Here is a 19,906-nt window from a genome sequence, read left to right as displayed (position 1 = left end):
GGCAGAAGTTGGGGTGTTGGTGGTGGTAAGGGAAGAGGAGAGAAGGTGGTGGTGAGGGGGGTGGGGGGGCTCGGGGGAGGAGGTGCTGATTTACAGCTGGAGGCGAGACAGTGGATTTGGTGTTGGGTGTGTGTGTAGTGCTGGTGTGTCGAGGGGGGTGGATGATGGTGGTCTTGAGGGGGTTCAGTCGAGGCTGCAGTTGTGATCCTGTGTTAAGTGCTCGGTCAGTGGTGAAGGCCTTTAGGATTAAACCCCCACCCCTCCCCACCCCCGAAACTCTTGTAAACAGCCCCCCTATCCCTCACACAGACACACACACACACACACACACACACAAACACGCGCACACACCTCCTCTCTGCCTGGATTCCAGCTTTGAGCCCTTGTGAGATTCTCCAGAGCCTCCTACCACCACCTCCTCCTCCACCAGTACTACCAGTACCCTGCCTGTTCACTCACACACACTAGAGCGCACACACACGTCAAAAGACACTCCAGCATAACCAACGGCTCACCATTCCCCTAATATTGCCAGAGTAAAGCGATCCCCTCACACTCACATCACATTAGTGCTGCTATTAGACCATACCCAGACATAAGGGCTACAGGGGGTGTGTTACGTGTGTGTGTGTGTGTGTGTGTGTGTGTGTGTGTGTGAAGTCTGCCAGAGTTTTATGCATGCTAAAGGGGGTGACTGTGTGTTTGTGTTTGCGTCCGGGCATGTGATTTGTGAGGGAGGAAGGGAAAGACAAGTTACGTGTGTGTCAAAAAAGGTCTTGTGTCTATGTGTGTGTGTGTCTACGTGTTGCGTTTTAAGAGAGAAAGTAGAGACACTGATATCTTGGCATGAGATGAGTGGGAGGAAGGATGGATGAGGTTAGTGAGGGTCTGGCGAGGGCGCAGTAGGTGTAAGCTTGAGAAATTTCCATATGGCAGTAAAATGTCTGCCACTTTACTTATTGAGTTTCTAATGTGTGCCAGGTGCTTCTCACGAACACTTAGTGGACCATTTCTCTGTGTCTGTACTGTATGTGTGTTTGTTTTAAGTCACATTTGGAACAAATTGCGGACTCCAAACCAGATTTGCTGCAGGACAAAATGGTGTCCACAATTTGGTTTCAAAGCAGTTGCATTCAGGAACAGCTAAAATATCTGTTTGTCCTCGTTGGGGAGATTATAGGGTAAAGGTAAGGGTGATGGTTAGGGTCAGGCATGTTTTGGTTATGGGTAATGGTTACGCTAAGTCTCCAGGAAAAACAATATCAGTGAGCGTCTCCGGAAATAGGCGAACTGTGTGTGTGTGTGTGTGTGTGTGTGTGTGTTTAGCACCGACTACAGTCAGTATATAATGACGCGGCAGTTTTAATGCTGCCATTCATAGAGGAGAAAAACTCTCAACTGACAAACCAGACCAAAATGACGCAAACTATAAAATGTAGAAAAATAAACCTGCTCCAAAAAGTTTAGTAAAAACCTAACCGAACTATGTAGCACAGAACTTTTGATTTATTAATGTGGATGTTCCAGTCATTGGAAAAAGTTCCCCCCACCCCCAGTGTGTTGGTTTATACCAAGCCCATATTTATGGTTTGACACACTTATTTTTTTTTTTTTTAATTGGCAAACAGTTGAGATTGCAGCAATTCTCTGAGATTTACCCCCTTTTGTTTATCATTGGTAAGTATTTAGACTCTCTGATCTTGTGAAAGAAACCTTCAAAGTTGACAGCAACCTGTGACAAAACTCAGTAAATTCTGTTTTCTTTTCTTAGCAAAGTTACTCTAAAGTCTTTCTACCTCATTTCCTTTTAAGAGCAGCCGTAGAAGTAACAGAGGTAGCTGTCGTGAACTCTGTGTGCTTCTGGTTGCCCTTTAATGGCGACCAGGCAGGAGAGCTGGGGCTGCGGTGGTTTTGGCAACAAACGAGACAGTCTTCTTTGAAGCCACCACAGATCCTCTTACCCACGTCGCCTCACTTATAAAATGATTTTCCTTTCAAACGGACTATGTCGTTGTGAGTTATACAAGAATTCGTGTGGGAATCTTACAAATTTGGAGATGGCGAGACTGACCCCCCCCGAAAACCCTTTGACCGAGTCTGAGGGAGCCTTTAATAAATTTGTGAGTCGTTTAGCACATCGAGACCAAAATGTTGAAATTATTCATCACAGATAATACAATGTTTTTCAAAAATGTTTCACTGTAAAAATACAAAAGACTTACAGTGAATATTACTGTAAAATCAATCTGATGTTTCTGAAAGAAAACAAAGTTGTCACTTCTTCTGAATATGTATTTTTAAGGATTTTTTCATATATATATTAATTACAGTAAACAGTACATTACAGGAAATTTCTACTGTAATATTCTGTCTATAACACCTATACATCATACATCAATATAAGTGTTAAAATAACATAGTACAATCTCTAACTGTGTGTTATCCAGATACTGGGTCTCTATGTCATCAAACAACAGGAATACTAATCACAGGAGCAAAACAGACTAACAATTGTTCCAAAAAAAATGCTGAAAAATGCACTATTTATGCTACCAGCAGAGTTTATTGTTTCCTTGTTCTTCTTTTCAAGTAATATTTTGTCTCTGAGCTGATCTCTATTTACAGTGCGTAAGAACAGTGTGGATCAATCGTTTCCCCTTGTTATCTTTATAGTCCTTCTAAAAAATGAATATCATATTATGCAAACATAAAAGAAGTTTTCAGACACAAGGGAACACAAAGTGAAAACATCCCTTTGACTAGTTGATCTGTAACACCCAGCTGGAAAACTTTGAAGAACTTCTTATTCACATCCAGGGGTTCAACCTTTTCATCCAAATTTTCCTCCACGTTCGCTCCAAATCCAATTCTAAAACAAATAAAATCTTTTTTGTGTTAAATAAAGGATGGAATTTAGAGCAGTTTTACAAGTGATGGAACATTTCAGCCAACAAAATCATTGAAAGCAGAATGACAACAAATCAACAACTCTTGAAAAAAACAAACAAATCAGTTTTAATTACCTTGCAATATTCAGACAATTAAGTTGATAAAGTGGGCTGCATTCGTTCTTAAATTCAAGTCAAGAAAAAAAATATTTTTATAGCACATTTCAAACTGTGGCTTAGAGGCTTAAACTCAATATGCTTAAAAAATGTAATTTCTGTTTTTGGTCAGTTAAATCAAAGAACTGAATTATTTCTTTCTAATCAAAATCAACATTTCTGCTGTTTCACATAAAAACTAACTTAGAAGTAATAGAAAAAATAGTTTCATAATAATTCAGTTAAGTTAAACTGAGTGGGCGTTTCGGTTATAACAAAAGAAACGACTTTGCTGATCACTGCAATACTGGAAATAAATGACACAAATTAGCCAAAAGATTATCTTTTTTTAAAACTATTTATTACCAGCCAACTTTGTGACGGAGGCAACACTGACCCATAAAACCCAGAGACACACAACAGAGCACATGCTTCCATCTGACTGCTTACACCTCTCAGGAAATGGCATCCAATCACCTTTCAACTTTACACTAACAGACCAGTCATTTGACTTCACTTTGACATTTCACAGGTCTGGTTTCCACATAACACGCCGCATACATTTCTTTATATGTGTGCAGAACGGCCGATAAATTCCACTCTATCAACATAATTGTTATTCTATGCATGCAGAATAAAGTACATTAACTTTAATAACTTTATGTGAGGGGTAATGTTCAGCTTTCCACTGCTTTCTTATCTCCAGAACACATCAATATTCAACATGATTAATAATGTAGCTGACTCCTACTATTTAGTGTTAAAACTAAGTGTGCCAAATTCAGCCTCTTATATAAAGGCTGTCATCTCTGTTACTGTAAGTCTGACAATTTAAATATATTAGCTGGTTATTGCTAAATTAAACAAAACAAATCGGACAAAAAAGTACTCATTGTTAAAGTTAGAGTCAATATTGTTGAAATGGTCCCTATAAAGCAAAGTGTGCCTATAACCTGTGTGCTGACAGCCCTGTGATTCCCCCACAGAGCACAGGGTTTTATTTGAGAGACCAAATGGCTATTCCCGTCAATTTAAGGCACAATAATGACCCCTTAAACTTATACATGTGCGTAAAGCAACAATATTTATTCCTGTAAATTAAAAGTAAGTTCTTCAAAGTTGCCGGTTAGACTGCAGTGCATGATTCTTGACAGATTCTTTAACTTTGTTTACTGCTGTTTCACCGAAGCACTTACTGTTACAATAAAACAAGCATAAAGACTGAGATTGAGGAGAAAGGCTGTAAAAGCCCGGTCGTGACGGATACCCTCTTCTTCAACAAACCTAAGGAAGAGGAAAAGAAAATTGCAGGTCTTTAATCCTGCCGGAAAAAAAACACCGCCTGCTCCCTTTTTGGTCCGACCAGTTGAGTTAAAGGTCTCATTGCATTATAAACAGAAACGATCGATTTAAATAACTGTAAACTTAAAAGTTCCAATCAAGTAAAAGCGTCGCGTCCAGGAAAGTTTTTCCTTTTTTTTCTTGTAAATGTAAAAGAAAACTTTGCGGCTACGGACGCTTAAATCAAAATTAGTGGCAAACGCTGATGTTTCTCATGAGCGTATCATTGCAGTTTTAGTCTTAAATTGCGTTTTTCATTCACTTATATATATATTTCTTTAAACGAAGTCTGGGATATGAATGCATTGGTTGTGATGATGTCACTATTATACTCACAGAAAATTCCATTAGAAGCGGTTCTTTTTTAAATTTGGGTGTCCAATTTGTCCACCGGAGCTCCTTTATTCCGAAATGCTTTAATATTTTGAAGTCGCGCGGTCGGAGAGAAAAGTATTTTAATGAAAGAAGCAGAAAGTTCCTCTCTCCTTTCCATCGAAACGAAGCGACCCGCAGGGAGGCGCTGTGTGTCCATGTCTGCACAGGCACAGAGGCTGCGAGTCCCAGGAAGGGAAAGACAGTGACACACTACATATATTAAATAAATAAATAAAAAATAAATAAATAAAAATCCAGGCATTAATTTAATGTTTGCGAATCATTCAAACTATATGTTATAATTGATATATATACACTAAAAAATATCAAATTACTTTATTTTACGCACAGAGGCGTTTTGAATCAAGTGTCTGGGGAAGAAGATCGTTTAGTTTGCTGTTTTAATTGTGCGTAAACAAAGAAGACAGCTCTGGGGAGAAGAAAAACTGTTCTGAATGCACCATTGTTTCAAGCAGACAATCATTTTATTTTGATACTAAATGTGAGACTAAATGATTGTCAAGGTAGACATTTTTTTTTTTACCCCACCTGTTTCAAACCCGTACCCCCCCCTTCTGGTGCCCCCCCATTCTCTCTCTCTCTCTTTCTCTCTCTCTCTCTCTCTCTCTCTCTCTCTCTCTCTCTCTCGTTATTCCTCCACAACGCTTCATTCCAGCACAAGCCGAGCGAAGAGCACACAGTCCACACAGCAGCCGAAGCTGATAAATTCGCTCAGGGAATAAATATCTACAAACCGCGCGGCTGTTTCTTTACAGGAATACCACTTGATCGTGGACGCATGTGAGCGTGCACATGCCAGGCTCGGGACCGTACAGCATGGCTCTGACACAAGTGCGGCTATCTCTGCTTATCTGACCACTGAGAAAGTCTTTGGATCTCCTCGCGAAGGCTCTTATTTCTTTTTTTTTCTTTTCATTGACTATCAGCGACACATCACTGGAAATATTCTCCGGATGGTGACCGCGGACTGGACTACCTGTTTTCAGCTGATTAGCTCAATGCGAGGGGAAAGGACTGGGAGACTTGCGCCCGCTGCCTTTTCTCAGGTTTGATAAGGCACGTTGGGGATCACTGAAAATCGCAAAGGGCTTCTATTCTCACACATTTTACACCAAGGCTGTTATTTCTCCCTCGCCTTTGCGTGTTTTTGGTGAATTGGGGTAACTCTGGTCCTGGAGGCTTGACACAGCTGGGACTGGGACAGGGACTGGGACGGGACTGGGTGCGTGGAGCGTCGGATCACCCAGGATTGTGTTCCCTCCTCTCTCTCTCGTGGCTCTATTTACATGTCCGACCTGACTGCTTTATGACAATGGATTACTTTCTGCTTTTATGCAGCCTCTTGCTGCCTGTGGTGTCCGCCGTTGAAGGTAAGAAATTTCATCTTTAGTTGGCGTTGCGTTGCAGAATGCCTAAAGCGTATTTTTTCCTCCAAATAGGCAGCACCCATGCCTCTCAGAGGCTGGGCGCCGCAGCGGGTGAGGCTCCCGTCTCCCCAAAATTCTCCATTATCTACCACTCCCGAATAAAACTAACAATTCATTCCATAAAAGCCACCTGGTTTATTTTAAGGGATTGCTGATGGCATTATTGGCTTTACGCGGCCAAGCGCATGTGGCCAGCGCAGGTTTCAATACACAATTGTAATGCGCGTCAGCGAAAGCTCATCCATTTCAATGCTGGTTGTGTATTCTTTTTTTGTGACACCAGCTATCGCCGGCTGTTAGCGCTTTCCACAATACTTAAAGGAAATTAGCTCCACACTGTATCTCATCGGGGAGTCGCGGCTCTAAGCTCCGCCGGACACTTTCCCTCAGGTCGGCTGCGTGTATTTAGGGGCTGCATGAGTGTGTGGCCTTTTGACATGTGGACTATCAGTTTAAGGTCAAAGTGTACACTTAAAAACGGTAATAGCCTTTGTTGATACTCAGTTTATTTGGAAATACCGTTTTATATATATAAATAGATTTTTTAAAATGTTATTTCAAAAACGCGTTATAACGCAAAATGCTATTTAGTAAACAGAGTCAAATTAACGGTCACTCATTCATTTACATATTAATTTCATCATTTATTTATTTTAATTTTCGATGAGTTAATGCGTTTTCTCAAAGTGCCATCGATTGGTTATTTGCAGTTATATTTATGACAGTTGCAAAACCATTTGTTTTAGCTGAGTGTTGATGTTTGCCGTGCGTAAAATCGATGGGAAATTCTCGCTCTCTTTTTCCCCCCTGCGAGGCATAGTGTCCCACTCTTCTATTATCCCTTTCACACATCATGAGATGTCTCACTCTACTCTGATTGGGGAAATCAGAAAAAAAGTAACAGTGGAAATAAGGTTGAAAGGGGCCTAAAGCTTGAACTATGAATGCTGGAGCCCAGTCGAGGCTCCCGGTTGGCTTGTGATACCAGTAGGAAAGTAGGACAGTGGGCCACTGGCTCAGTGAACGCCTTTCTCTCTCCCTGCTTGTTTCTCGACCTGTCCGCACAACATCTTAAGAGTTTTCTTCAGTACATAAGTGGAGTACGCAAATCATGACATAAAAATAAGCAATCATTTTTAAAGGCAACTTTTTACTTTGCTTGACAATTTTCTACTTGACGTCAAAGTTTTGAAATTAAAGGCAATCATCAGCTATATATAGTGAATTGGCTGCCTTTAGAGATGCACAGGCTGAGACTACATTGCACCGAGTGGAAACCTTAATTAATTTTATTCTAATGGAAATTCGTGTCCTTATTCAACAACCACAAAAGTAGCCTAAATACTTTAAACTGATTATGTTTGATTTGATCCAAGTATGTTTCTCAGCTTACTTTTCAGTGTCTTGACCCTAATTTGACAGAAACATATGTATAGGCCTGTAACAGTCGGTGCTGAGAAAAAAAGATTAAGCTACACGCTGCTTCTTGAACTCTTCATCGAATTGTTCTGACTAAATTGCTTTTCACACTCCTGGACGAGGCATAAAGAATACCCGAATATCCATGGCTGGAAAATAGTCTATCTGATAAGGTTTGTTGTTTTACCGCCTCTAAATAACACCGAGATAAGAGTCCCAAAGCAGAAGTGACTTGTTCGCGCTCAAATATCTCACATTAGAACCACCAAGCAAATGTAGATACAGTTTGATGTTGTTAAAAAAAATAAATAATTAACTTCCCGACTTTGTATGTAAGCATTGCATTGCGATTTTCTTCATCCCAACTTCTCCTTAACAAGATTATTCCTGAATTGTTGTTCTGTATTTTGCTAGAGACCCCCCGGTCCCTCCTCAGTGACCCTTGCAGGTCATCGGACCCGATTTGGGACCCGCTGACTTAAAACACATGGCTTGAATGGATGAGTGGGTTCTCCGTGTGCAGAAGTTTGGGGCTCCAGAGGTAGATGCAGAGAAAAGAGAGAGAGGGCGGGGGGGGGGGGGGGGGGGGGTTGAGAAAGAGGTACAGATGTGTTTTTTGACAATAGTAGCAAGTTAGCTGAGCAGGGGCTTGGAAGTTTATACATTTCGTTAGAATAATCTATTTCCTACATACGTGATGCTATAAATTGTCCCTCACTGACCTGGCTGGGGTTTTACCAAGTCTTTTAATACAGCAGGGAGATTCGTGGCCGCTGCTGGGGCTTCTTTCTGGAATATCTGGCTTTATGGCGATTTAGGGAGAAACAAGCGGCCTGGTGGTGGAAGTTTCCTCAGCTCGACCATGCGTTTCTCCGGGTCCCGGGGTCACACAGCCCGGGGAAGTGCTCCTAATGAATTCATGTTTTCTTTTCTTTTTTTTTCTCGCTCCTTTATATTTTTTCTCCCTCCTTTTTGCCCACATCCGTGAATAAATTGACATGTAATGGTGAAACCCAACGCTTTCAATCTTGTAAATTAAGTTTGTTTTTTAATTATTTTATTATGTGCCTATTACAGCAAGAGTTTCGCCCGTTTCGAGCTCCCAGTTGCCGCAAACACAACATTTCCTCTTCACTTTATCTTAGCTAACTGACTGGGTGTGTTTGCGTGGCTCAAATGAGGTCCATAAAAGAATAATCAGCTGTTTTGCACAGGATTTATTTTGTATTCATGTTATATGGTTGTTTGTGGCTGTGTTTTAAATTATGCAATATTCAGCTCACATCTCGTCTAATTTGGTGGATGTTTTTTTTTTTTTTTTTTTTTTTTTTTACTTTAAATCATTATTATCATTTTTAAAGTTTAGATAATTAAATGTGTTAATTGTCTGAGAATCAGGACCTTGATTTCCACTTTAAGTTATTGTCTTCATTATTTTTTTGCCCAAATGAGATGCAGATCGTTGTGTTGCTTGGGAGGTCAGGTTATTCAGTTGCCTCAGTGGGTGTAAGGAAGGCCTTAGTTGTTGAACTGCTGCTATCAGTGCAGCTGAGGAGACAAATTGCGTCGATGAAAGTCCTGTGTAGCGCACAGGCGGTGTGGTTACTCCTCGGTGTAAATTACTTGTGATGGAGGGAGGAAGCACTGAAAAAAAGGGCACGAAAACAGGCACCGTAATGATATTCAGGTCAGCAGTGAGCAGCACACCCACTTCGATGCTGTTTATCTGAGTTTGTTGTTATTATGCATCCTTGATGTATGACATTCTGGTGTTTATATGATCCTGACAGGAGATATATTACTGTTTCTTTTCCAGACTCTAGCATCGAGCTGCTGAGGGAGTTTCAGGTGAACAAACTTTGTCCGGGTTTAGTTTTGGTGCCACAGCTGAAGTGACTTACGTTCATAGAAAAAAAGAGCGTATTTAATATGACGAATACGTCAACTCGGTTATGCTTGCACTTTATCCTAAAAACCTAAACCTCTTAGGACGATTTCCAGTTGAACAACTCTCACCTGGAATACTTCTCTGTCCAAACGAAGACAAATGGGCTTTTATGGTCGCAGCTCAGGGTTCCCCCACTCTCTCTCCGTGGCTTTTTTTTTCTATTTATGGCGGTGCATTTCGTGGAGTGATTACGCACAAACAGGACCCTTTGAAGCGCACATGTTTATGTTTTTATGTGGGTGAGATCACACCTCCACGGGAGCTTTCCTGTGCCTGTTTGCAGTTGGCACATTTCTCATCTAACTCACTCTCATGATTTATTCTCCCTCGCTCTTTCTTTAGCAGAGGAGGTCCCCTCGCCATTATTTTATTATTAATATGATCAGACGTTGGCAGTGAAGCCGTGGCAAATCCTAAAATGTGAGCGAGGGAGGTTTGTGAATTATTGTTACAGTTGAATATAAAAATAAATAAATAAATAAAAAACATTTATTTGATTTTAATTTAAGAAACTAATCTCGCTCTCCTTTCACTACATGCTATGATTTGGGGGATTTTCCAGTAAAAGCGAAAAACGTGTGTAAACTACATTCTCATAAAATATAAAACACGCGTAACTTGAAAATTATAGTGAGTTATTTTTATGTTACTTTGCTGATATTATTAAACTGGTGTGTTTTTCACCCCTAATGACTTAAAGAAAAAGTAGACATGGCGACTTTTTTGATATTTGTTCCCTCTGTAAATTAAAAAAAAAAAAAAAAAGTAAAAGAAAAGATCAAAATTCGAGTTTGGGTCTTTTTTTAAGTATTGGGAGTGTTGCCATGAATGATAAAGAGAGTAATGGGGCCATTTTGTCCGGCACACTTGCTGTCCGAAGGCCTTCATCAGGATTTATAGCATCAGTCATGTGTGGCCTGCAGTCCTCACAGTGAAGCTGCCATGTTAAACTTTCCTCCAGGAGTTCCTCCGCGTAACATTCAAAAGCAAATTACTGAACAAATGTGTTTAGGGTCACAATTGAAGTGACAAAGGGAACTGTTAGTGACTCTGTGGCGGCTATCACACGCCATTCAAGGGCCGAGTGGAAATGTGCTAAAGAGGCGTGAGAGGGAATTTGCAAAATAAAAGCAAAGCCATTCTGGCATTTCTACTAATGAATCATTCCCGAAGGGAACGGGGAGGTCAGCAAAATGGTAAATGACCATCAGTGAACTATCTATCAATATATCTTAGATTTTTATAAAAGTTCGGCTTTTGAAACATAATAAGATATTGCTGGTAGATAGATGTAAATAGTCCACAAAACGCGCACACACGCAACACACGAAGAGTGTTTGAAGTGTCAATTGATGCGGTCCTATTGATTGAGGGAATCAGCGTCGCTCAGCCTTTTAAAACCGCAGAATCAGGTTTGATGCGGGAGACTGCCTGTCTTCCTGCTAGAAGCAAGACCAATTAATAAGGGACATTTATCAATGCGCCCTGAATCAATTGGCTGGGTGAAGGATGACTTCGCTTCTGTTTAGCAGTCACTAATGTGGATCGCCACAAATTGTTCGCAATAATAATAATAATAATAATAATAATAATAATAATAATAATAATAATAATAATAATAAATGATAACAGTAATAGGCTAATAATGACAATAATATCTCTATTTCTATTTCTATTATTATTATTATTATTATTATTATCATCATTATTATTATTGGTATTATTACATCCTGTAAGTAAGAATTAAGACCTACAAACAATAAATTGATTTTATCACAGGGAAATTGTAAAATAATATAAAAATATATAATATTAATATATAATGTTGCATTAAAAGATAAACAATTAATAATAATAACAATAATAATAAAATTATTATTATCTGTAGTAGTGGTAGTATTTTAAGTAGCATTTTACTTCTATTATTATTATTGGTCAACTCAATTTGAAACTTGTTATAAAATACATATCAATAAACCCAGTACCTGGTCCTATCATGTTTCCATTTTCATTTCGAATCATGGTGAATCACAATTATACACACACATACACATAAATTAATTAAGGAAATCATAAAGATATTGTCCATCGCCCTTGTAGTAAACCGGTGTATTGACCTCGACGGGGAACACAGTCAGACCGTAGGTCATATACCAGGCAGCAGCCATGTTGAACAGATGTACAGTGACTTAGGTTCAGATTGGCGTAAGGCGCTCAGGAAGAAGGGGGAGTGCATGGATGACGACATGTTGGGAGTTGGGGTGGGATGGTAAAAGGGGGGGCGGCTGCAGTGAGGTGGTGGTTGGGATATGGGGCGGATTTGGATCAGAGACCCAGAGAGCAGCAGAGTTGACAGACTTTACAGATGCAACGGGCCTGCAGGAGCGCTCATGTGCACCAACTGATGGTTCACGGCTCATATGGCGGAGGGGAAAGATTCACCGAGCTGGAATTTCACATGTAGGCAAGCAACAGCCGTGTCAGGCCTGCTGGGGCCTTCACACACACCGGGAAGTGGATGAAGCAGGATGACTGGTGAAAATAAGGCAGTGAGGGTGAAAAAAAGGATGTCGTGAACTCAGTTTTGAGTCTTTAGCACTGAATTGTGAAGTCTTTAGTGAAGATAAGACGAAATATGACACTGGGGATGTCATCAAGTCATGTCCGTTGTACAGTGTTTATTTAGGGCTTAACAAACAGGATCAACAGAAACAGGATCAACAGAAGCAGAATATAAAACCAACCATATTACTTTTGCAGTAATACAATATGTTTTGTAGGTTGTTAGTTTTCAGTGACCTTTATATGCAGTTAAATATTTTCAGCTGATTTAAATGTCAGTGGTGATGTATATATGTGTATAATAGAAACAATTCTGAGTCAGTAGTGCTGATGCTCAGAACAGTTTAATGCAGACATTCACATGACGTAGTTAAATGAGACCAGTGTTTATGTGACGTGTGCGAGTACAACAGATACTGTATTTTACCGCAATTAACACTTAAACAAATATAACCATACTAATATAGTAGTGTAATAGCAAAATGGGTCCTGCCTTTTTGGTATTATTGTTGTAATTGTATTTGTATTCATGAAATACGCCACAGTGTGTCAGGTTTATGAGTGTAGGATATTCTTAGGATATTTTCTCGACAATTTCTAAATCTGTATGTGCAGCTTGCATGTATAGCTGTTTTGTGTATGGCACTTGTGTGTGCAGTCCATCCTGGCATCCGACAGAGGGGCCTTGTGGGATGGCAGGTCTTTGACACCCACTGTCGAGAGCAAGCAGGGGAGGGCGAATGTGTCTGGGCCTGCTCACTGCACAGACACACTGCTGGTGTCTGGAGTCAGCCGAGCAGAACAAGAGAGAGACACACACACACACACACACACACACACACACACACACGGAGTGAAAGAGAGTGAGAGAGAGCAAGATGGGTGGTACATCAAGGGGGTAGGAGTGTGTATATGTGGGTTTAGGAGGTTACAGGGGCTGGATATTGTTTCTGTGTTTTGCTGGGGATAAAATATGTCAGGCTGTGTGTACTCCTGTTACTAAGGTGGACTGAATTAGAAATAAAGTCTTGTGATGGCAGCATAGAGAGAAGGTGACGCCATCATCCGTATTAGTCCTTGTCATTGACTAAGAGGTTCAGCTTAAAGTTTTTCTTATAACCATTAAAGGTTTTCTGAACAATGCCTTACTCAGAACCTGCTCATTTTTTGTCATGGGAAAGCTCAGCATAGGAAAACTTTATAGCGTGTGCGCATATGTGGACTTATGATGGGTATTTCACAACGACTCAGACAGGGATGTACTCCCTCTTTTGTCCTCACTGAACAGTAATGGCTTTCAAAATTCTGACGAAATGTTTGACATAATATTAATGGCCATCGGAGTTGGCGTTTTATAGGTGCTGTCTGCACCGGATGTCCATAAAGTGCAGCTGAAATTACCATGTGTCAAAAATGTCCACATTATAAAGTGAGTTAGGACCTGCTGTGCTTTCCACCCTCTCTCAACCCACGACTGTGACCCCTATTCAGAGGTCATGGGGGGATCTTTTTGGATTAATTTGGAGGGGGCTTGCTCCCCAAGGCTGGTCTTGTTCCTTCTCAACAATAGCTTTTTAACACAATCAAGCTCCAGGGGTTATCCTTTTCCAGTGGCGAATAAAAATACACTCATAGAGGATGTGTGTATATTTAGAGGGACCGTTTGTGCAACTTTCCACGGCTCGTTGACACACATAAACTTTCACACAAACACACTGGGTCAAATGCACGGTCAGAGACTGGGTCAGACGTGTGACTTCTTTTTGTCAGCGTGGCCAGCCTACAGATTAGTGCAGTTGTATTTTTTGCATGTAGGACCTGTAGCACTTGTGAGAGACGAATATGGGCCTACATGGACATGCGGCAGCCATCATGCCACTTGTCACTCAGCTAGCAGAGAAGAAGCAGGGATATTCAAAGGAACGCAGGGTGGAGTTTAAGGGAGTAGACTTGAGGGCCTCCTCCCACCTTCTTTTACGAGCCACAGACTCTTGTAACAAATTTTGCCGATGGAGCAGAAAGAGATCTTTGATATTTGTCTTTAAAAAATAGTCAGTTACATCTGTCTGGTGAGTGGACGCCGCTGTAAAATAGTGTGCCTTGAGGCGGGAGAAAGACCACATCACCTGGTTTCAGCCTTTGCCCATCTTGTTAAATAAAAGAAGAAAAAAAAGGAGATGAAGGAAATGGGGAGGGATTTTTCTTTGTTGGGTTTAACCATAGCTGGATGGTGGATAGTGGGACTTCTGAGGCACAGGGCCTAGCTCCAGGCCTTGTTCCCTTCAAGAGTTAGAGCAGACAGCGCAGTGTGATGAAAGGAAAGGCTTCAAGGGAAAAGCTGAATTCAAGAATGATGTGATGGACTCAAATGCCCAATGTCTATGGGTGTAATTAACCATAATGCATGTGTTCTCACACATGCATTATGGTTAACAGGAGTGCTTGAGCGATGTATATTTTACTTGGTAAGAAGTCTGCATGTGAGTGTTCACATTGAGTACAGTGTTGCAGCAGGCAGCTATTACACCTCATTCTGCCCCACTTCTCATCCTTAGTGTCAGAAACACTCGCCACCTGCACTTCATCTACACTTCAAAAGGCCTGCAGGCAAGAGGAGGGCTCCCCACTTCTATTAAATATTTCTCCCTTTCCCTTTTTGTCTTCTTGAGAACAGCAGCAGGTTTAACCAGACCCTTGCTCTCTTATCAACAGTGCACCAAATTCACTCTGAACATCTCGAACCCCCACTCTCTTGCACAGCTCACACACGCTGAATCCAACACATTTCAGCTGCAGCAGCGTCGATCACATGTGACCTCCTGTCAAGATATTTACATAATCCCCATGGTTCCACGCTGCAGCCTCCTGAAGGCACTGCCAGCTGTGAGGAGCATTTATTTAACCTCAGCTCAAGTTGGAACAGAGTTTCGGTGACACAGTGACTTTATATTTAAGTGAGTGCAATGTTTAGAGGGCAATGAAAGGAAGGTCAGAAACTGGCTATTATTAAGGGGAGCATTTCACGGGGGCAATCTAGCAAATGTGGAGCTGTTGCTTTTGGTCTTTTGTTACTCAGATGGCCCTAACACCTGTCCATTTGGTAAAGCGGTAGATGGCAGAGGGCTATAAAGCGGTGCGTGTGTGAGGGTGACACAGATACACTCATAAAGTGTGCTTTCAGCAGCAGACAGAGGAGGGAAGGGAGGCCACCCTGTGGCTTTGCCATCAGCTTTATCACAGAGCTGTTTTGCCTATGTTATAAGAGAGACTGTTCTGCAGACTTTCTTTCTTTTGATTGTGAGATGCAATCATCTGCAACTGTTTAAATTCATTTTTTAAAATTCTATTTTACAAAGGGTTTTACATTATGTCCCCAATATGTGTTCTACCTTAAATGTTTAACAGCAACTGTGCTTAAAAAGTATAATTCATATACAAATCATGCGCATTCAAATATGTATTCAATGTGCACATGCCTGTGTGTTGTTAGCTGTGATTTTAACAGGAATTTGACGAGTGCTGCGAAAGACTAATTGCAATGAGCCAGAAGAAAGCACTGGACAATATACGCTGACCCCCTCCCTCTGTGCCAAGTCAGGCCATAAACAGCTTCCCTTTCCCCTCTCACACCCTATGGAAATCCCTTCTGACCTCCCAACTCACACACACACTTAACACACATGAATGGTGACAGTTGCTTAATCTCACACGCATGCACACATTACCTCCGCCCAATACACATGCACTCAAGCCCCTGCGAAATCTTCACCAACGCATGCATGCACACTTCTTAGGGTCAGAGCCCACATCCACGTCCACTCACTCCTCTGCTAATGAATCAATCAGCTGGTTCCATTCATTTCATCGCTGTCAGACCCCATCGATCATCAGCCCCTTTCCCCCCGTCCCAACAGAGCAGCAGGGGAGCTCAGAGATCGAGAGGAGAAGAAGGGGCTTGAAAAATCCAGGCAGTTCAAAGCGCTCCTCATTTCTTATCCACTTTGGTTCCCCAGAAATATGGCATTTTGATGGTGTGTAGCAGTGTGTATGTATGTGTGTGAAATGAAAGAGAGAGAAGGGATTAAAAAAAGATCAAGAAGGCAAGACGTCATCACCTCGAGTTTATACATGGTAGCTGACCTTCCTTTTACCTTTGCGAGACTAGCGTGTTAGCACTGTGGATTCCTGCATCGCAGGTGGAGGATTTCAGCCAGGTGCAAGCTTGTTTGCTTCCAGGGATGCCCCTTCTTGGCCATGAGATATTTACTGCCTCGCCCTACTTGCGTGTGAGCCCCGAGCTTGGCTAGGTGAGCGATGTGTATGGTGGGTCCAACTCTCTCCATGTCCACTCCCCCACCTACCGAGTCAAAGTCAAAAAGGTTATCAGTTATTAAAGCCCCTCAAAGTTGGAGGTGTGTGCCTGTGTGAGGCCATGCAGAGTGAGAGAGAGGGAGGCGAGAGAAGGGTTTTCATTTTCAAAAGCCACTTACCTCTTTTTATTGGCCAACCGGTTCATTTCAAAAGGTGTTGAGAGAAGCAACTGCTCAGACCAGAGGTTGCAGGGAGCCAAGGTCAATTATGTTAAGGTTGGGGGGGGGTGAAGGAGGACAGGTAGGAGGTGGAAGTAGAGGAGGAAGGAGTGTGAGGAGTGGAGGAACAGAGCAGCAGTGGGTTCTGAGATTGTGAGATCAATCTGTGCAGAGACGCCAAATCTCCTGACTTGGACGCAAGCCACCAAACAGGTCTCCACTTTCACACCATGCAGTTTCCTCCCAGATACAGGACTGTGCCTGGAAGGAGACATCCATGGCTTTGCACCTGTATCTTTTAATACCCTCAGTCTCTGCATCTCGCTCACAAATACACTCACATTAGTCCCAGATGAAAGGTCTGGGCTTTGCAGTCTGGAAGGAATCTGCCAGCATTTTTTAAATGAATCTGACAAGCAAGCTAGTGCAGATCAATAGAAACATTGTGTGACAATTTCAAGATGCAATCACCGATAGTGTCAGAATGGTTGAGTCAATGGCAGATGGAACAAAATAATTAGAGTTCCACAAAAGGCAAAGGGAGCGAGTCAGTAAACACAAATCTAATATGAGCCGTGATTGCAAGCTTAGAAATAGCCAAGCTTTGTGGTTTTATTACCTGCTCACGGTTATATGTCTGAGAAATTCAAAGCCCTGTTAATCTAGGTTATCAATGGAGAGAAAGCAGGGTGTCACTTTTCAACATTTGGTGTCTTTTTATAGATTGGCAGTGTTTACCTTTGGTTCTCATGGTCATTGACTTATATGGACCAATATATTTTATTGCTCTTTGATTAAAGGAAGTTTGAGGCTTTATAATTGCAGCACTGGTTTATCAGGTACCACCAACTCCAAGGTCCCTTTATGTATTGTGCCAGCCAGACAGCTTGGCGCTGCAGCCTGCCAAAGAGGAAGAACCGAAAGGTTCAAGGCTTTCCACCAAAAAAGGTCGGCATTAAGCAAAAATCCTCAGCAGACAAAGCCTCCTTTTATATGCTGTTTACCTTCCCTTTCTTCACCACCCCGTCACTCTCTTTGGCCTTGTCCCTTTCCCAGCCTTTCTCTTAGTCTATGATCTCTCCGCCTTCTCTCTTTAACTGTCATTCTCGCCCTTTGTTCTTTCATCCCATCCTTTTTGTCCATCGTTCTGCCTTCTGCCCCTCTTCAGTTCCCTCCTCGGTGACCACAGCTTATCACAGTTACAGTAGGTCCTAATTGCAGTATTATTTTCCTTTCCCTGTTATCTCGCGTCCTCATGACATCAAACTCCCAACGGTGACAGTAAGCAGCTAGCAGACAGATGCTATTTACTACTCAGAGACTCTTTGTTGTTGCCTACTACTTGATAAGGTCTTGACTGTCAAAAGGACTTCTCCTATTGTGCATGGAGAGAGGAAAGTCTGCACTTGAAAGGCATTGCAAATGCATGTCATCTCCCCTCATTCCACTGACCGAAATTGTTTCCTGACATGACAGGTCTGACATGCACTTTTCTTTCAACACGTCACCCCAGGCTTTTTGCAAAAAACATGTTCCTTGCCTGTCAGCTTGGACAATAAAAAAGATTAGCGTAAAAGGCACAGCTACAAAAAGAAAAGCAAGACTGCCTCAGTGGGTTGTAAGGCAATATGTTGCTTTAGGTGACAGAGGGTGTCTAAGTGGGAGTCGTGAGAGGTGTCTGGGTTTTAAATACCTCAGCCAAACAGCTTAGAGTGTGAAAACAATCATCAGACACATGAAAGTGTGAGCGAGAACACACACGGGGGTCAGATAACCCCCGGACAGATGGGGATGGTCAAGTGAGCAGAAGAGAAAGGTTGTGGGGGGTTGCAATGTTTATGCCAGTAGTGTTGGGAATGGGATACAAAAGCATTACCCCCTGTGCCACTTTTGGCCTCTGTAGATCCCCAGGGGGGCAGGAGCTAAAACGGTGGTGATGATTAGAGATTCAATTTGGCTTGCCATCAATCAATGCCACCAAGATCGACAGGATCACTGCCGATTGTGCACCCTTGCAACCAGATTGGGTTTGTGCCTCTTGGGATTCACACCCTTTTTTCACGCTTTGTTAATTAAGCGACCAAGCTGCCCCTGCACTTACTTATTTATGAATCTTGGCTTCGACCGGTGCTGGAGACCACTTGGTCTCCCCTAATTAGTCCCTCACTAATGGCCCTGCTTCCAGACAATCCATACAATCTCAATCCAGACCGCCAACCCCTGTTCTGTCGGTGCACACTCAGAACCATAACACCCATATGACCTTGACGTTACACAACCCACGTTGACTGGTGTTGTGTTTCTGTGGTACTGGATAAAGTGCCCCGCATGGGATAATGAGGCAACACTTTAAAAAATCAATTTCCATCTCCGTCTGTCTAAGTAATTTCTCACCTGTTCATTAACTCAAGAATAGAGCAGCCCGGATGCGTTGAGCCTTGACACTCATTAGATATGGAAGAGAACCTGAAGGAACAGAACGGGAGGCTTCATGTTGGTGAAATATTAACACTCTCCCAGAGCAGCGAGGGCTTTGCAGTTTTAACTCTGCCATGATTTATTGATATGTGTATCTTCTTTTAAACAGGGCCCTGTTGCAAGGCAAAAAAACAGATGTATACTGTTGACTTCACAACACCTTTTTGAAGGAAGTATGGCGGTGGCATGACATCATGACTAAAACCCCGATCTTGCAATTACTGGAACTACTAATCAGTCCTGCAAACACCCTGCCCGAAAGCCTTTTTCCCTTCCTTTCTATGAAGTCACTGTTCAGGGTCAGTAAGCCCATCCGTTGTGGCCTTGTGTGGTGCGGTTTGAATCCCATAAACACCGGTCCCAAGTCAGATTTACAGGCCAGCAGCCCTGGGGATTCATTTGTATTCTACCCACTCTTACATGCTGGTTCAGGGTCAGGGCGATGACTAATCAGGTCAGTGCTGATCCACACCCTGCGGTTGGAGCAGTACCAACCCCACCTAGCTCACTTGGACCACCAAGAGGTCTGGCTCATGTATTTGCATGTGTGTCGAAGGTAGATGGAACACATATGAGCTGCATGGAAACATTCTGATATTTTTGGTGCATCTCATTTCCTGTGTCCCCCTGTTGGGGAGAAAAACAAACGTGCACCTCGTTGTTGTTCATTCCCGTCAGATTGTATCGCCACAGGCCACAACAGAAGTGAACCCAGCTGAACACTTGCGCTAATGGGTGAGCTTAGGCATAAACATTTGGGTT

The 19,906-nt window shown here is 42.1% G+C and overlaps 1 protein-coding gene across 3 annotated transcripts in view; it reads left to right on the top strand.

Moving 5' to 3' along the window:
• The first annotated feature begins 5,436 nt into the window (after positions 1-5,436).
• The window catches only part of ephb3b (eph receptor B3b), a 50,618-nt gene continuing 36,148 nt past the window's right edge, over positions 5,437-19,906 (top strand). For all 3 annotated transcript variants that reach the window (XM_042515834.1, XM_042515821.1, XM_042515828.1), the window contains exon 1: positions 5,437-6,151. In XM_042515834.1, coding sequence (XP_042371768.1) covers positions 6,088-6,151 — 64 coding nt within the window. In that variant the 5' untranslated portion in view covers positions 5,437-6,087. The remainder of the gene's footprint in view (positions 6,152-19,906) is intronic.

The sequence above is a fragment of the Plectropomus leopardus genome, chromosome 3 (assembly GCF_008729295.1).
Source record: "Plectropomus leopardus isolate mb chromosome 3, YSFRI_Pleo_2.0, whole genome shotgun sequence".
Taxonomy (NCBI): Eukaryota; Metazoa; Chordata; class Actinopteri; order Perciformes; family Serranidae; genus Plectropomus; species Plectropomus leopardus.
Note: the sequence above shows the minus strand (reverse complement) of the source record. Positions and strands in the feature narration are given on the sequence as shown.